This window comes from Pholis gunnellus (assembly GCF_910591455.1).
Source record: "Pholis gunnellus genome assembly, chromosome: 17".
In the NCBI taxonomy this organism is placed as follows: domain Eukaryota; kingdom Metazoa; phylum Chordata; class Actinopteri; order Perciformes; family Pholidae; genus Pholis; species Pholis gunnellus.
In genome coordinates this window covers 14,411,921-14,426,582 of record NC_136544.1, presented here as the reverse complement: position 1 = coordinate 14,426,582, position 14,662 = coordinate 14,411,921, and the positions used below count along the sequence as shown (strand labels likewise).

General features: G+C 43.0%; 3 protein-coding genes across 5 annotated transcripts; 2 read left to right on the top strand and 1 right to left on the bottom strand.

Moving 5' to 3' along the window:
• The first annotated feature begins 32 nt into the window (after window positions 1-32).
• LOC306708908 (uncharacterized protein) lies at window positions 33-2,323 on the top strand. 2 transcript variants are annotated; one of them, XM_079176874.1, is made up of 10 exons: window positions 33-136; window positions 227-304; window positions 529-561; window positions 927-1,013; window positions 1,112-1,209; window positions 1,285-1,496; window positions 1,581-1,673; window positions 1,768-1,851; window positions 1,957-2,022; window positions 2,204-2,323. In XM_079176874.1, the coding sequence occupies exons 1-10, from the start codon at window positions 74-76 to the stop codon at window positions 2,239-2,241; spliced, it is 852 nt and encodes a 283-aa protein (XP_079033000.1). In that variant the 5' UTR covers window positions 33-73; the 3' UTR covers window positions 2,242-2,323. The 2 variants fall into 2 exon arrangements, with proteins under 2 accessions (XP_079033000.1, XP_079033001.1); XM_079176875.1 differs by lacking the exon at window positions 1,112-1,209 and having other exon boundaries at window positions 1,259-1,496.
• Window positions 2,324-3,792: 1,469 nt separating this feature from the next.
• On the bottom strand, window positions 3,793-7,169 carry cUnh17orf75 (chromosome Un C17orf75 homolog). Its single transcript, XM_079176873.1, has 10 exons — window positions 6,844-7,169; window positions 6,402-6,476; window positions 5,875-6,000; window positions 5,505-5,633; window positions 5,305-5,365; window positions 5,102-5,221; window positions 4,761-4,825; window positions 4,473-4,612; window positions 4,295-4,398; window positions 3,793-4,043 (listed from the first exon to the last, which is right to left on the bottom strand). The coding sequence occupies exons 1-10, from the start codon at window positions 6,984-6,986 to the stop codon at window positions 3,804-3,806; spliced, it is 1,203 nt and encodes a 400-aa protein (XP_079032999.1). The 5' UTR covers window positions 6,987-7,169; the 3' UTR covers window positions 3,793-3,803.
• Window positions 7,170-7,588: 419 nt separating this feature from the next.
• znf207a (zinc finger protein 207, a) lies at window positions 7,589-14,618 on the top strand. 2 transcript variants are annotated; one of them, XM_079177140.1, is made up of 11 exons: window positions 7,589-7,709; window positions 7,991-8,117; window positions 8,196-8,334; window positions 8,417-8,599; window positions 8,907-8,982; window positions 9,079-9,149; window positions 9,255-9,409; window positions 9,616-9,708; window positions 10,632-10,853; window positions 11,083-11,221; window positions 12,033-14,618. In XM_079177140.1, exons 1-11 carry the CDS (start codon window positions 7,669-7,671, stop codon window positions 12,188-12,190), a joined length of 1,404 nt encoding a protein of 467 aa, XP_079033266.1. In that variant the 5' UTR covers window positions 7,589-7,668; the 3' UTR covers window positions 12,191-14,618. The 2 variants fall into 2 exon arrangements, with proteins under 2 accessions (XP_079033266.1, XP_079033267.1); XM_079177141.1 differs by lacking the exon at window positions 9,616-9,708.
• The last annotated feature ends 44 nt before the right edge of the window (window positions 14,619-14,662 follow it).

Here is a 14,662-nt window from a genome sequence, read left to right as displayed (position 1 = left end):
GCACCACACACACAGGTAGATGTTCATTTCACACTGTGGCTGCCACTTTTATGTCTATCGACTGAGGGATAACATGTCTGTAGATGGGACTAAATTATTGTTTGAAGGCTTCCTGCAGAAAAGAAAAGATACTATGGTGAGTCACGAACTGTCTCGGTGTTAAATGTGGGCATGTGTTCATAGAAGGTGACTTTGGTTGCCACACGTCTACTCTTTCTGTCTGTAGAAATTGAGATGGGTGACGTATTGGTTCAGGCTTCAAAATACAACCTTGTTCTTCTACACACAGAGGAATGGCAGCGCTGTGAGTAGACATATATAATGTTCTTTAGAAACAAATTAGACTAAATTCAGCCTCTATGGAATGTATCGTCGATGTCCTGCTTGGTAACTCATTTCTGGAGCCACAAATGATAATTTGAAGGATGCTTACAGTGCTGATAGAAACTGACTCGGCTAGCTTTCTTTTTCTTTCTTTTAAAGATCTCAATGAGATAAACAGTGATGTTGATGTTGCTCTCTTCACAGTCACACTTGAGAGGCTATTACTACATTTACACAGTAAGTCCTCCGCCGCCACTGCTGACATACGAGAAACCGCGTTGCAGTTGTGGAAGCTAAGTACACTTACTCACGTCCAATTTTGAGCTAATTGTTCTTGAGTAATTCCATTTAATTTGACTTCACGCTTCGACTGTACTACATTATTTGACAGCTTCAGATAATTTATTATAATCTAACAGGTATATATTTTGATGCTAATACTTATGTACTTTAAGTCATAATTAGAAGGAAATTATGACTTTCTCACTGTGGTTTTGCTACTTTTACTTTAGTACAAGATCCGAGTACTTCCTCCCCCACTGTTGCTTTGTCTCTACTTGGTTGTCCTAAGTATTTATCTATCTGTCCTCTTCTTGGGTCAGGTGCAGTCAGTGCGAGAGGTCCAGAGAGTTGACAGCAAGCGCTTTATGTTTGAGATCATCATGACAAATGGAAAGAAGAAAGTGTTGGTGAGTCATCGCTGTGGTTCAACTGCAAGCTGATTAATTTGCAGGCAATGAGTGTGGCAGGTCAGCTTTCAGGATGCCAACTTTGTTTGTGTGTGTAGGCAGCAGAGACCGCAGCTCTCAGAAAGGAGTGGGTAGGACTTCTATGGCAAGCCATGCATCTTTCTACCTCTGTGCTTTCAGACTCTAGAAGCACGCAGTAAGTTAGAAGAGGCCTCGACTTTAACTAACAATAATCCACCTTCCAGGCACTGACCATTTCTCCTCCGCTCAGCCTCGAAGTGTGTGAGCAGCGAGAGCGATTGAACAGCAGCTCGCACAGTGCGATGGAGTCGCTCCGTGCTCGGCCCCTCTCTGCCCCGTCAGGCCACATCCAGCATGAGATCAGGAGCATCGTCTCCCCCATCCGCCTGTCCGAGGATCCGGACCGTGAGGAGACCCCGTACCAAAACGCGCTTCCAGACTGTAGCTACCAGCATCACAATGGTGGACTTTAAATGGATTTGCCTATTTTCACCTTCACACGTAGTGTTTTGGTTGGTTCTACTGACCCAACTTCTCTGTTTCCAGGTGACGGTCTCAACAGTCCACAATGGTCCAGTGGGTTGAGCAATGCAGAGGGGAGGCAGGAAGGAGACTATGACATTCTACCACTTAGAAGCAGTATGATCTTAGAAACTATTTAATAGAACACAACATAGAGTGTGATGATGTTTAAATGTCCATCCTGGTCCGATCATGTGTTATGTCTTTGTAGAGGTTCGTGAGAGCAACGCTTCCACAGAGATGGACGAGGGCGTGTATGACGTTCCTCTCTCTTACAGGAGAGCTGAACATCCAAGTGAGATTACATGTTTTTTTTTCTCCCCAGCGGCTAGCTTTTATATTCTTGGTTATACAAAAATAATAATGACGTTTTTTTTCATCTTTTTTTTCATCATGTCAGACCCCACAGAGAGCATCTATGACGTACCGAGCGCTCTTTTGAGGAACTTGCCCGATCACACTTTAGGTAAATCCTGCTCCGTGTTATTGTCGACATTGTCTTCTCACTAGTTTCTCATAAGACAGCCACAGTTATGCTTAAATGTACACATACTGATTTATGTTACCAAAGCCACATGTGCAGCAGCTGCATATATTTTCTATAATCTTTGTATCTCAAGCTTTCAGCTGTTTGTTTGTGGTTGCAGAGGAGCAGCTGGAGGACGGGGTCTACTGGAGGATATGACGTCTCACTCACCATACAGTGTGACTTTAGGACCAGACACACAGAGGACTGTTGCTGCCCGATATCTGGAACTTTGTGTTTAATTCTTACTGCTTTCACCGAAAACAAACTGTATTCATGCAACAGATATATTATAAGTGCAAATGTTTGTCGGCTTTGTGTGCTCGACAGCGTGCAACAACCACAACAAATAGGTTCAACTGTGGTATTTATTTCAGCTTCTGCTATACAAGACCAAGAACAACAGATATTTATAACAGAGATAGACTGCACTGACATGTTAACACATACACACTCTGGTCAGGTCACAGTCACACTGTGGTTCACAATAGTGAAGTGACTCATTTACGTGTCACCTACTTGACAGTTTAAAAGTATACATCACCACCTGTATTGCTGTATTACACACTTTGGACTGGTTTGAACTAAAACCCTTTATTGGGTTTAATGGAACATCAGAACATGTTGCAGGTACACAATGAAAGGAAAATAAAACAAAGGCATGCCAACATTTACTGTGAGCACTTTTATATATATATATATATCTTCTTATATTCTACATTTTCATTTCTTCCGTTTATAACTTTTCTTTCTGTGGGTATTAATATTATGAAACTAAACAAATGTTTAGTAACTGTAGTGAGTAACTGGTCACAAAGTGCCTGTTTTGTTCTCATGAAGTCTTCAGCTGGTAAATGCAATTAAGATGTTTGTAAACAGGAAATGATATCCCAAAATGACACTGTATCTACAACACTGTAGGGTTACAGAAGGGTTACATCTAATATCACTTGATAGTCATATGTACACACTGTAGCGGTATTTATTAGACACATATTGTAGTGCCGGTATTGTGTTGAAATAAAGTAAGCACAAACAAGGCCTATGAAACAAGCAATGCATAAAAGTGATTTGTGCATTCTCAATGTGTTTCTTCTCAAACGAAAAACAAGTAGAATCAACTAAGATACAAAATGATAAATTAAACATTTGGATATCAAATAAGTATTAGATAATTCCACTAACGAGTAGAAGCTTTAGTTTGGATCAGTTATGTGTTGTGATCATTGTCAGTTAGCAAAACAACAGTAATAATATTTGGTTCAAAGTATTTTGAAACACTCAACACGCCAACATTTGCAAAAGTAAGACGATTGGGAAAGTGCCGCTCTACAGCTAGATCTAAACGGATCTGCACACGTTGTCAATTCATTTTTACTCTCCTCTCCAGCATCTAACCTTCGTTGTTAAGATAAGTGATGTTACAGATCTCAATTAACTATTATTAGCCCCAAAGAAAGACACTTGTTGAGGGAAGCTGAGTGTCACGGTTTTACAGTACATACTCCAGATCGGACTTTTTACTTTTACTCGAGAAGCCAGCACGGGAAACTTAACATTTAAATTGTAAATCTGCCATGACAAGTCGGCAGATTGAAATGTTTACCTGGCAAAACCGACGTTGAACATAGGATGTGGTGCTAGGTTTAGAATTCAACAAGTGGTCTGCTTTGTGGCTGGAATAGTATCTGGGCCCCACAACTTAGGTGTTGCAATTGGAATCAGGCCTGGGCCTGGGCCTGGGCCTGGGCCTGGGCCTGGGATTGTTCCTTGATGAACTCCTCCAGGACGGAGATGATGCTGCAGGCTTCAGGCAGGTCGCTGTGCTCCGCTCTGGCATTCTGCAGCAACACGTCCCCATTTCCACAGCCCTGTAGGAAGAGGCAGCAGCGAAACAGGGCGTAGTGACTCATCTCTGCCTGACGCACGAAGCGCTTCAGGCTGTTCATGTCCTGGATGGCCTGCGGGGTGCGAGTGGTGGTTGATGGAGGAAGGAGGAAACAAGTTTTTTAAAAAAAAGGGGGAAGCAATCTGAACGATAGACAGTGGAAGTTGTACTGTGTATCTCCCAAGAGGAAGTGAGAGCTGTTGTCCAACGTTTCTCAATCTTGTGGGATCAGTATCATTTAAAAAAAACAATTATATACACAAAATATAAAAGTAGGCAGCACCCAACCCATGTTATAGTCTGTCCATGTGTACGTTTTCTGACCTTAAGTTTGAAGTTCTCCAGAATCTGTCTGAGCAGGAAAGGATTACATCGCTCTGCGGCGTTTAGAAAGGCCTGAATCCAGTCATCACAGAAACGGTTACTGACTGGGGGAGAAAACATCGTTCTCAGACTCTCACGGAGATACAAATGTCCTCATCTGGTTTATGTCGTGACTTACCTGCGTTGGAGAGTGTGGGCGGGCTGCTGGAGCAGTCTAGGATCAGGTCAGACTGCGTGTCCTCTGAGATCGCCTTACACAGAGAAGCTGTTGTAGTGTCTTGTTGGGACAGACCCAGCAAACTGGCTGCTTTGATGAACCTGGTACAGAACACGACACACATTTAACCAGCTAACAAACAGGTTCATTACATTCTGTGCTACATGGAAACAAACAAGAGACCTGCTCCATTTTTAGCAGTCTTAAAACATGTGTTAGTGTAGTTAAATGTGACGTCACCAAACTCACCGGGACACATCAGCCTTTGTCCTCTCATCGGAATTATTGAGCTCCACATGTGTGTGACTCAGCGCCTGTGTACAGAATATGTAATGACTGAAATGCATTGTTCTGGAGACAAGTTAAGTCTTCCACACACACAGAATTTGAATGATCAAATAAATCATTTGGAGAGCCGTATTTTAAAGCATATAGTCGACAAGCATTTCAAGGAAATGCTCCCCCCAAAAATTATTAAAAAACTATTTTCCTTGTAAAGTTCCACTGTCGACTATTTTCCTTACAGGAGAGACAAACTGTTCTCTTCATTTTTTATTGGACACGCTCTAGAGGTAAGAAAACAGACTCACAGCGTGCAGCAGGAAGCTGATGTTGCTCTGGACCAGCTGCACCACCCGATAAATGTGCATCACAGACTCCTCGTACCACCGGCTCAGATACGGACGCACCTCTGTCTCAAGGTTCTGCAGCTGACACACACACAAATCTATATTGCATTAAAATTGTAACGGCAAAAATTAAACTTCATGACACTGTTATTACAGCCACATACCTCTGGGGTTTGCAGGCTGCTGTGCAGGCCTTGGACGTATTTATCAAGTTCTAATCTAAATGTGTATTGGGGTCAAGGAACTTGTTACAATGTGGAGGCAACACAACAATGCAGAAAAGACCAAGGAGTATGTCAACAATTAATGCTGGAGCACCTTGCATGATGCTAATAACTAAGGTTGATTTGTGCACAAAGGATATAAGTTCAGTCCTTTTTCAGAGCCGCCCATGAAGCAGATGACATATCCGTTTCCATCAGCATCAGGCTGTTCGGGAGACCGCTCCTGCTCCAGGAGACAGCAGTAGCAGCCCACTGCCTGCTCTGGGATACTGGGGAGAGTACATAACAATTATAATAAACACATTTGTGTTAACCAACTTATTTTGTCCACCTCTGAACCTTCATTTCCAGCTGAATGTATGTTATTACTGCGATAGAGTCAAACAGATCACCCATCAGTCCCAGAAGAAGGGACATGATCTTGAGTTTTGTCACAAAGCCTTGATTGTGTGTCCCTAATTGGTTCAAACATTACTGACGCAAAACGTTGTGAGGGGAAATTGTTGTCACCTGAGTTCCACGGTGGCGATGTTGCCCATGCCTCCCAGCAGGGCACCTTTGCTGAGCCTCCTCGAAATGTAAGTCCGCAGCTCAGGTTCCGCCTCGGATGGAAGGCTGCTGTCGACGAGCGTCAGGCTGTGGGCAGGGCAGAACAATCAGTATGGACACGAGCAGTCAGCTGGAGACAACGAGGAATTTCGGAAGCCACGCAAGTCAATGGAGAACAGATGGAGAAAGCCGATGAGCATTAGCCACAACCAACACGACACACAACTGAAGCCACATAGCTGTAACTGTCCACCCGACACTCGGAAGTGGAGACAGGTTCAAATTGGGAGACACCTGAAGGCCTTATGAAACTTAACAGCACAGCAGTGACCAATCAGAACAAACATCACAGATGAAAACAGCATTGATTCCATGTTGATTGGATGTCCAGTGGCAGCCCGTGGATACACCAATGCACAACAGTGAAAGCCAAAGAGAAACGACCACTGAAAGCAAGGAGGAGGGTAGGCGGGCGGCTCCTTTGTTACCTAAAGTCATCCTGACTGGTTGTGGAGTCTGCTCGTCGCTGGTTCCATGCCACATTTTCCCCAGAAGCCTCAGATCTACGACAATCGACAGTTTACTCATCACCTGGTTAGTTTTTTTTTTTGTATAAATCTGGTTTTACCTGCAGTTAAAACACGGTGTCACTGTCAGCAGGTTCAGGAACAAGGGACTACAAATACTCAACAGTGAGAAATAGATTGATGTCCTGTAGGATTAGAATATTATTTGGGGTACAGTCGCTACTGGGAAGAATAACATGTAAACAAACCATACAAAAATAATTAGATATTAATAGCATTATTCCTAATACGTAAAACATGACATCGTGGACCTAACACTCACTGCACATTTCCTTGCAGAAGTTGTACCAGAGCTGTTATCTTTTGAAAACCATAAACTGGGACGAGCAGTGTCGACCATCACCTTGTGCCTTGATACAGATAGATGGTGTAGTAGCAGTTCAGCTGGGTTTTCTGGCTGTATCCGGCAATCTCCTCGCTGTCAAAGTCATCTCTCTCTTCCACGTCAATGGAATCCTGGAAGGACGAGGTCTGGGAGGTAAACATGATCCCGATGCTGCACGGAGCGAGCGAGCGAGCAGCTAAAATAAACTAAATCAAGGACGTGTTTCTATTTCTTTGTCTAATTTAGCTGTGCTGTGTTGGTAGATGTGTATAAATGACGTTGGGATCTCCAGCTGACAGTAAAATAACAACTGCAGCAGTTGTATTAGAGGTATTCTCGTTTATGTACCTTCTGCGCATGCGTCATCTGTGTACGTTCTCAATTATGTCCGACTGCGATGACATAACGTTACTTTTAACTGTTCCTGGGCCAAGCTTTACACAAGTGTTTTAATTATGACGTGTTTGTCTTTGAATTGGGTTTGCAAATATTAGGTTAGTTTTATACATGTCAATTATGTGCTTTAACTTGCAATTGTGATTGCTAGTAACTTAAATTGCCAATATTGTAATGTTAGAGTTGAATGGCTGAAAAATATATGGCAAAAATAGTTGGCGTGGGCAGATGTGAGGGGTCCGTGCTACAAATGAATTGTCCAATATATTTAGTTTTAATAACAAGTAAACAATAGTTTGGGGCCACCAGAGGGCGCCTTGAGGCCGCAGTGTTGTTTTATGACACTGGAGTCCCGCCGCCATCTTTAATTCCCGTCGTTCTCTCCCTGTAGGTGTGTTGTTTGTATCAGCTTCACTGGGTTAGAAGTGGACTGACAGTCCAGGAATCATGGGGAGGAAGAAGAAGAAGCAGATGAAGCCTTGGTGCTGGTATCCTTGTTCACATTTTACATTTAGAGTTATTGTTCTAACGTTATCTTGTTCTTATCAGGACCTGTGACTGTCCTCTGTTTACTAAGCTAACTGTACATTAACCTGAGTTCATCATCTTAACAGCCGTTTAACGTTCGCTGGCTCGCAGTATGTTGCACGTTATTGAACTTGTCGTCGGTGTTGCTTTCGTTTAATCACTAGCTCTGAAGAAAGTACTATGACAGAATAGTAAATGAGTAAAACAGCATGATCGAGTTTTTCCTGAATCATAATCTCAGGTACTGTAACAGAGACTTTGATGATGAAAAGATTCTCATTCAACACCAGAAGGCCAAACATTTCAAGTGCCACATCTGTCATAAAAAACTGTACACTGGCCCCGGGCTTGCGATCCACTGTATGCAGGTGAGGAGACACTACTGCAAAGCACCTTCATGAAATCAAACGGCGACCTTTTTCCTGACTGTGTCACTGTTATCACAGGTACACAAAGAGACAATTGATGGAGTTCCTAATGCGATACCTGGAAGAATAGACATTGAGCTTGAGATATATGGCATGGAGGGTATCCCGGAAAAAGACATGGAAGAGAGAAGAAGAGTGCTAGAACAAAAGAACCAAGGTATTAGCAACCAAAATACCTCAATGAAACAGTCTCTTATGCTCTATCCTAGAGACGTATTATGCTCTTCCTGCTTTTCCAGAGACTCAAAAGAAGAAACTGAACCAGGATGACTCTGATGAGTTCGATGAGGATGACGAGCCCGGTCCCTCCTTCCAGCAGCCTGCTGCAGGCCAACCCCAGGCCGGTTACATACCCCCTATGACCCAGCCGGGCATTCCTCCTGGTTCTGGTGCTCCAGGGATACCACCGGGCAGCTACTCGGGTAGGAAACAGTGACCTTAAATAACACGGTGTGGGTATCATGCTGTTTACAAAGTACAAAAGTGCTGAAAAAAAAACGTCATTTAATGTTGTGATTAACTTAAGAATGTAATAATATATCTATGCTCTATTACTGTCCTTTTCCTAAAATATGAATACAATAGAATGTACTATTTAAACTGGTGTTGCTTTTGTTATGTTAAAACAGGAATATTGAGGTCAGCAGAAGCATAATGCTAAGTATTAATTACATAAACTGTTTTGTGATGTGATAACACACCTGCGCTTCAATTCATTCTTTATGTCAGGAATTCCCCCAATGATGCCAGGTGTGCCACCAATGATGCCAGGAATGCCTCCCTTAATGCCAGGAATGCCTCCGGGGTAAATGCTCGGGGTTAATAACAAACATGGTCATGTCTTATTAATCTCATGATATCTTTGTATTGTAAAGGTGTGTATCTTCCCTCGTGTATTTAGGATGATACCGATGGGCGGGTTGATGCCTCCAGGTGCCGGGATGCCACCAATGATGCCAGGTGTGCCGCCAGGTAATGATCACCTTTTGATAATTGATTGTAACGACATTGCACCACTGTTGTAGTGAGGCTGCACTTGTTCCCTTGTGTGATGAAGTTGTTCTGCTGGTGTCACAGGCATGCCTCCTCCTGTGGGCCACCGCCCAGGCCTCCCACACATGGCTCAGGTTCCCTCTGCGGCAAACGTACTGACTAGACCTGCCGTTCCTGCTGCCACTGCCCCCCCAGCCCAGCCCGATGTCACAAAGCCTCTGTTCCCCATCGCTGGACAGGTACAAACCTTTATGACACCGTGTACCACGTTTCATCTCTGATGGGGCAGAACATCACCGTCTCCTGTCGCATAAGGGATTGTTTGAAGTAGCTCTCTGTGCTCACACAGTCTGAACCACAGGAGACGTTACACCAGCCATTCCTTTAACTGAAGAATTACTTTTCTCTACGGTTTCTTATTCTTTACTCTTTTCCTGTGCTGCAGATGGGCAGTCGCGTTGCAAGTACAAGCGCAGACTCGTCGAGCGCAGACTCTCAGTCTGCCTCCCCTAAAGCTCTGTTCCCTGTCACGTCACAAGTACGCAGCGGTCGGCCTGCTCTACTCTGACAACATGCAGCTTTACAATGAGCATGCACACCATTGTGTATAGTTTGCCTGCTGTGGTGTACTTCGGTGGTTAATTCTATTTTATTTGACAAAGCTGTTTGAGTAAGAAATGATGAAATCCAACCATTTGTGGGGGTTGAAAATAGCAACATGCCTTTGTTGTTTTTTTCTTTTGCTACAAATCTGCATCTATAGAACACTACTGTAACATTTCACCTGGAAAAAAAAATCTGAAAAGAGAGTTATGCAGATTTGTAAAGTGGCTTCTTATTTCCGAACTGCTGTAGGGCAACAAAGCACAGCATGCTTTGTTGGTTTTGTTTTCCTGCAGGCTTGAAGACACCGGTTTACCTTTTAGTCATACTTCATAGGGTTACTCTCCGGAGTAACTCCAATGGTGTAAACGTGTTAAAGAAGTAACTGAGACCCTGTTTAACATGTCATTACGAAGTGGAAATACAAATTGGCACAATTAAAGCCTAATATTCACTCAATACTTTCAAGGTTTTAGTTTGTTGTGAGACGTTCTTCTGAAACCAAACGGTTGTACTTGGCATTGGAAAAATGACGTAGGTGCAAATCTCCTTGAATTTCTATTTCTTAACTGCCGGCTTTTACGAAGGGTAACGTAAGAAAGTATGTTTTTTCTGATTTGGGGGAACTTACCCTGTAAACAAAGAGGAGATACAAGCATTAAGGAAGAGAGGAATCCGGAGTCAGTCCAGTCCATCTCAAGCCTGTAAACCACACGGATATTCATGCCGAGCTTTAAACGACTACACACTAAATGAGAGTAGCCTCAGAGTATGACTGAAAGTGTACCCCTGTGAAATGTGAATGCCTTTCAGTTTCAGCGGAGTCTCTCTGATGTTTGGTCTTCTCTCTCCACTCAGAGCCAGCAGTCAGGCCCCCCCCACCCCCCTCCCTGTCCCTCCTCTGACCCCTCAAAGCCCACATTCCCGGCCTACACTCAGGCCACCGTAGCTGTGGTCAGCCCCAATGCTGGCAGCAGTACGGTTTCCAAACCTCCCTCTACTGTGGCCAGTAAGCCTGCTACCCTCACCACCTCCAGTGCAACCAGTAAGTTGATCCACCCTGATGAGGATATCTCACTGGTAAGTAGTCCCTCTGCTACCGCCTCTCTTTATAGTTTATGTTTTAACAGTAAGTAGCTTCTAAAACTGTTAATCATAGCTAAAGTCTTACTTTCTGTTAACACCAAAGTCAATAAATGGCTTTTCTTGAGTGAAATTCATTTAATAATGCTGTTTATTTATCCTGGTTGAGCTACAGAAGTTCAGCATCAAATGATTTTCCTCCTCGTTTGATTTCTGTGTCTTTCAGGAAGAGTTGCGGTCTCAGTTGCCGAGGTACCAGCGCAGCGCTGCCCGCCAAGGCCAGACCAGCGCTGCTGCCCCGTCAGTTGGTCCTGTCGGGGGCATGATGGCACCTCAGCAGTCCGGCATGAGGCACCCCATACCTGGTATCCACCGCCTGCCTCTAGTTCAGAAAGACTTTACATTATTATTATTATTATATATATCGTTCATTAGAGCTATATCTTATCTTGCAACACTGAATATGTCTGAATGTGGCATGTCTCTAGGGATGGCAATGTCGCTCTTTTCAGTCCACCACTTAAATCCAGACTGAAATATCTCAACAACCACTGGATGGTTTGTCTTGAGATTTTGTACAGACATTGATGGTCCCCAGAGGATAAACCCTAATTACTTTGGTGATCCTCAGACCTTCCCTATAGCGCCACCATCAGGTTATAGTTTCAAATTGGCCAACACTTTGGTTCATGACCTAAAACCTGCCGTACTGATATTCCCATCAGCCACAGCTGTACTTAGTTTAGGGCTAATTGGCAAACATTAGCATGCTAGCTTGCTAAACTAAGATAGTGAACATGGTAAACAGAATACCTGCTTAGCATCATCGTCGCTGTGAGCATGTTAGCATCCTGCTGTTGACATTTAGCTTGAAGCACCACTGTGTGTAATGCTGCATTCATGTCATATCGTAGTTACGGGTTTCAGTTGGATTTTCAACGACCAGTACTTTAATCCTGACACAAGCGACTCTAATCATATAACTTAATGACAAACGCTCGCCAGTCGTTAACATGGGAGCCTTTCCCATCTCTGCCGTCCATCCCATATGACGGCACAAGTAGATCCTCATGGAGCTGCTAGCATGGCTGTATAAAGTAAAAACCACATGATTTGTGCTCCTGATTTAAAAATAAATAAATATATAAAGCCAACAACAAACCTGTGTTTTCGCAGGCCAGTATGGCGGTCCACCCCAGGGGATTCCAGGCTACATGCCTGGAGGGATGCCTCCATATGGACTGGCCCCTCCCGTGGCTCCCCCAGGGTACCAGGGAGCCCCTCCACCCATGGGTATGAGACCCCCTGTCATGTCTCCTGGAGCCCGCTACTGAAGCCTGCCATCCTCTCTTCAATAGGTTTGGACACTCAACCCTTTTCTAATGTCCTCAGCTGCTAGTAGACAAGCCAGTATTGGTATTATAGTACCCCGACGTACTGTTTATTCTACTACTGAGCTCTGAGGAAGAGACACGGAATAAACGGCAAACAAAAGAGCTATAAAAGCATCACAGAGCGTTGGGAAATATTTACACTGTACCTAACCAAGACTATGACCTGTTGTTTCAAACCCTCTCTGTTCTGTGGCTTCTTTTCCTTCTCATGTTTCATTCAGGTGTATAGAAGTATAGTAGATATGGTTCGTAGTGTTGTGAAGGCGCTGGAGTTACATGGGCAGTTCCCACCCTTTATCAAGGCAAGTTTTCTGTAAATACGTTTCTGTTCTAAGCTAAACAGTGAGGCCTTCACAGCACGTAGTGCTGTTGGACTTTGTGTCCCCAACTTTGTTTGGTGAGGGCTTCAAATATCTGTTTATGCGTTCATTCTGTTTCATGTTCATAGTTTCTATAACCCTAAATAGTGGAAGTACGAAATTAAGTGGTATATGCATTGCTGTAAAACTGTACTGTAATAAAATGTGGCAAAAATGTAAGACTCTTCTTTGCGGGACGCGAGTGGGAAAAGAGACGTCGCAGCAGGTTTGTACTCCACAGGTTGACCAGTATCAACAGAAATGTGCTTTTTGAGTTGAAATTAAAAATGTTGGTACATGTTTTATTTAGGCTCGAAGCAGTGTATTTTATTTTTGATGCTCTGTACATGGCGTGTAAGTTGTACAGCTGCATAACCTCCGGGTGGCTGTAGTGCTAAAACCCCGATTTCTCTTCTCCCTGTAGCGATGCCATGGGGGACTGGCTGAGGCCCTGTCTCAGTGTAGCCCTGTTTCAGCCCGAGGCAAGTCTCACCATTTTCTGTCTTCTCATTCATTACCAGGGGCCCTCACAGCTTACACGCTGTTGGATCGCAATGTCCCCAAACTTGCAGCAAGTTTGGTGAAGGCCCTTGTTTGTGTTGTTGCGCTCAGGCACCATTTTCTTCAGGCATGTTGGCTCATGTTTACTAAGCTTTTGGTTTACTGCCTGAAACATTTATGGAGCGGTCAACAGTCAAATCAATTTGTTACAGACGCCATTTAACGGCTAGACACATACATACATACATACACATACATACAATGTCTGTTGGGAGGTTTGTGATGAACACATGACTTTTCATATGCTTGTAAAATGGCTTTACTACTTAATCCTGTTTGTTTCATCAGCTGTCCTCACTTGATCATTTGCATTTAACTACTTGCATGAAGGAGAATCCGTACCAGTAACAGGTTAGTTAAAGCTGTAAGTACCACTGCTGTGATTTTAATTTATTTCAACCTGTGTTTTGTGTGCACACATAATGAGATGTTAATGTCTGTCACCTTTTCATGAAAAACATGAAACAAGCTCTTCTTCAGCATTTTACATTAATGGCAGCCAATTGGTTGTATGATTGTTCGGAATAACTCTGGGCATAAATGGTTAATATTTAAGTGTGCAACACATTTCTATCTGCTTAATGTTATTGCTTCTCAAAATAGTTTTTGAAGGGAATAACCTCCATTTTAAACTGATGATTTAATTATTATTAATACAGGCAGTCTTCTCTGGTAAGTATGAGTGCATCACGACTGTCATTTATGCTAATGCTAAAATGCTAACGTGTTCAGGGAGTGGCACCAGCCACTCCAGGTGCTGCCTCATTACCATAAACTATGTCAGTGTTTCTTTCTGGTCTGGGGCCTTGCAGTCCACACAGGCTCATTTATTTAAGTTTCGCTGACATTCTATACTTTATTTTTGTTTTGTATGCAACCAACTTTTGAAAGTACAATTACTTTGTGAGGTTTTAAAGGTTCTCATTAACATATTCAGAGCAGAGGAAGTGGAAGCTTCATATTTGTACAGTGCCACCGTGTTGTGATTGGAAGGTCTATTTCTTATTTAAATGAAGATTTGAAGCAGAGGAATGGAATAAGTTGCAGGACACTGTAATTAATTAAAGTAGATATGAGTCGTGGAAACAAAGGGTCAAGTAATGCCATTCCGATGTATGTGTGCAATATAATTCATATCATAATTCATATCACCACAGTCAAAAATGTCTGGACAAGCCACTGTTTGCTAAGCCAGTTAATCTTCACCAATGCTTTGCTGAAGAATACAGTTGAATGAAAATATTTATTTATTTCATACCTTGTGATGGTTGCTGGTTTAGAAGCTTCTGTATTTCTTTTTGGGGCTTTTAAGTTATGTGAAAAACTGAAGCTTGATCGTGAATATTTGTTTTAGGATCGGTCCTTCTACTAGATTTTATTTGTGATTTATCTACCGATGTCTGAATATAAACTTTTTTCTTTCAATAAACGAGTTCATGAATCCTTAATGTGTCTCTGTAATGCCTTTCACCATATTCTCATCATTTGATGT

What these genes read in the sequence shown, in the direction of transcription:
- LOC306708908 (XM_079176874.1), top strand. Translation starts at nt 74, where the DNA reads ATGTCTGTAGATGGGACTAAATTATTGTTTGAAGGCTTCCTGCAGAAA. An exon ending in TCAGACTCTAGAAGCACGCA is followed by an intron (nt 1,210 to 1,284) that starts GTAAGTTAGAAG and finishes TCCTCCGCTCAG; the next exon opens with CCTCGAAGTGTGTGAGCAGC. An exon ending in CATTCTACCACTTAGAAGCA is followed by an intron (nt 1,674 to 1,767) that starts GTATGATCTTAG and finishes ATGTCTTTGTAG; the next exon opens with AGGTTCGTGAGAGCAACGCT.
- cUnh17orf75 (XM_079176873.1), bottom strand. Translation starts at nt 6,986, where the DNA reads ATGTTTACCTCCCAGACCTCGTCCTTCCAGGATTCCATTGACGTGGAA. An exon ending in ATCGCCACCGTGGAACTCAG is followed by an intron (nt 5,634 to 5,874) that starts GTGACAACAATT and finishes TACTCTCCCCAG; the next exon opens with TATCCCAGAGCAGGCAGTGG. An exon ending in TCAGCTTCCTGCTGCACGCT is followed by an intron (nt 4,826 to 5,101) that starts GTGAGTCTGTTT and finishes TTCTGTACACAG; the next exon opens with GCGCTGAGTCACACACATGT.
- znf207a (XM_079177140.1), top strand. Translation starts at nt 7,669, where the DNA reads ATGGGGAGGAAGAAGAAGAAGCAGATGAAGCCTTGGTGCTG. An exon ending in CAGATGAAGCCTTGGTGCTG is followed by an intron (nt 7,710 to 7,990) that starts GTATCCTTGTTC and finishes TCATAATCTCAG; the next exon opens with GTACTGTAACAGAGACTTTG. An exon ending in GCTAGAACAAAAGAACCAAG is followed by an intron (nt 8,335 to 8,416) that starts GTATTAGCAACC and finishes CTGCTTTTCCAG; the next exon opens with AGACTCAAAAGAAGAAACTG.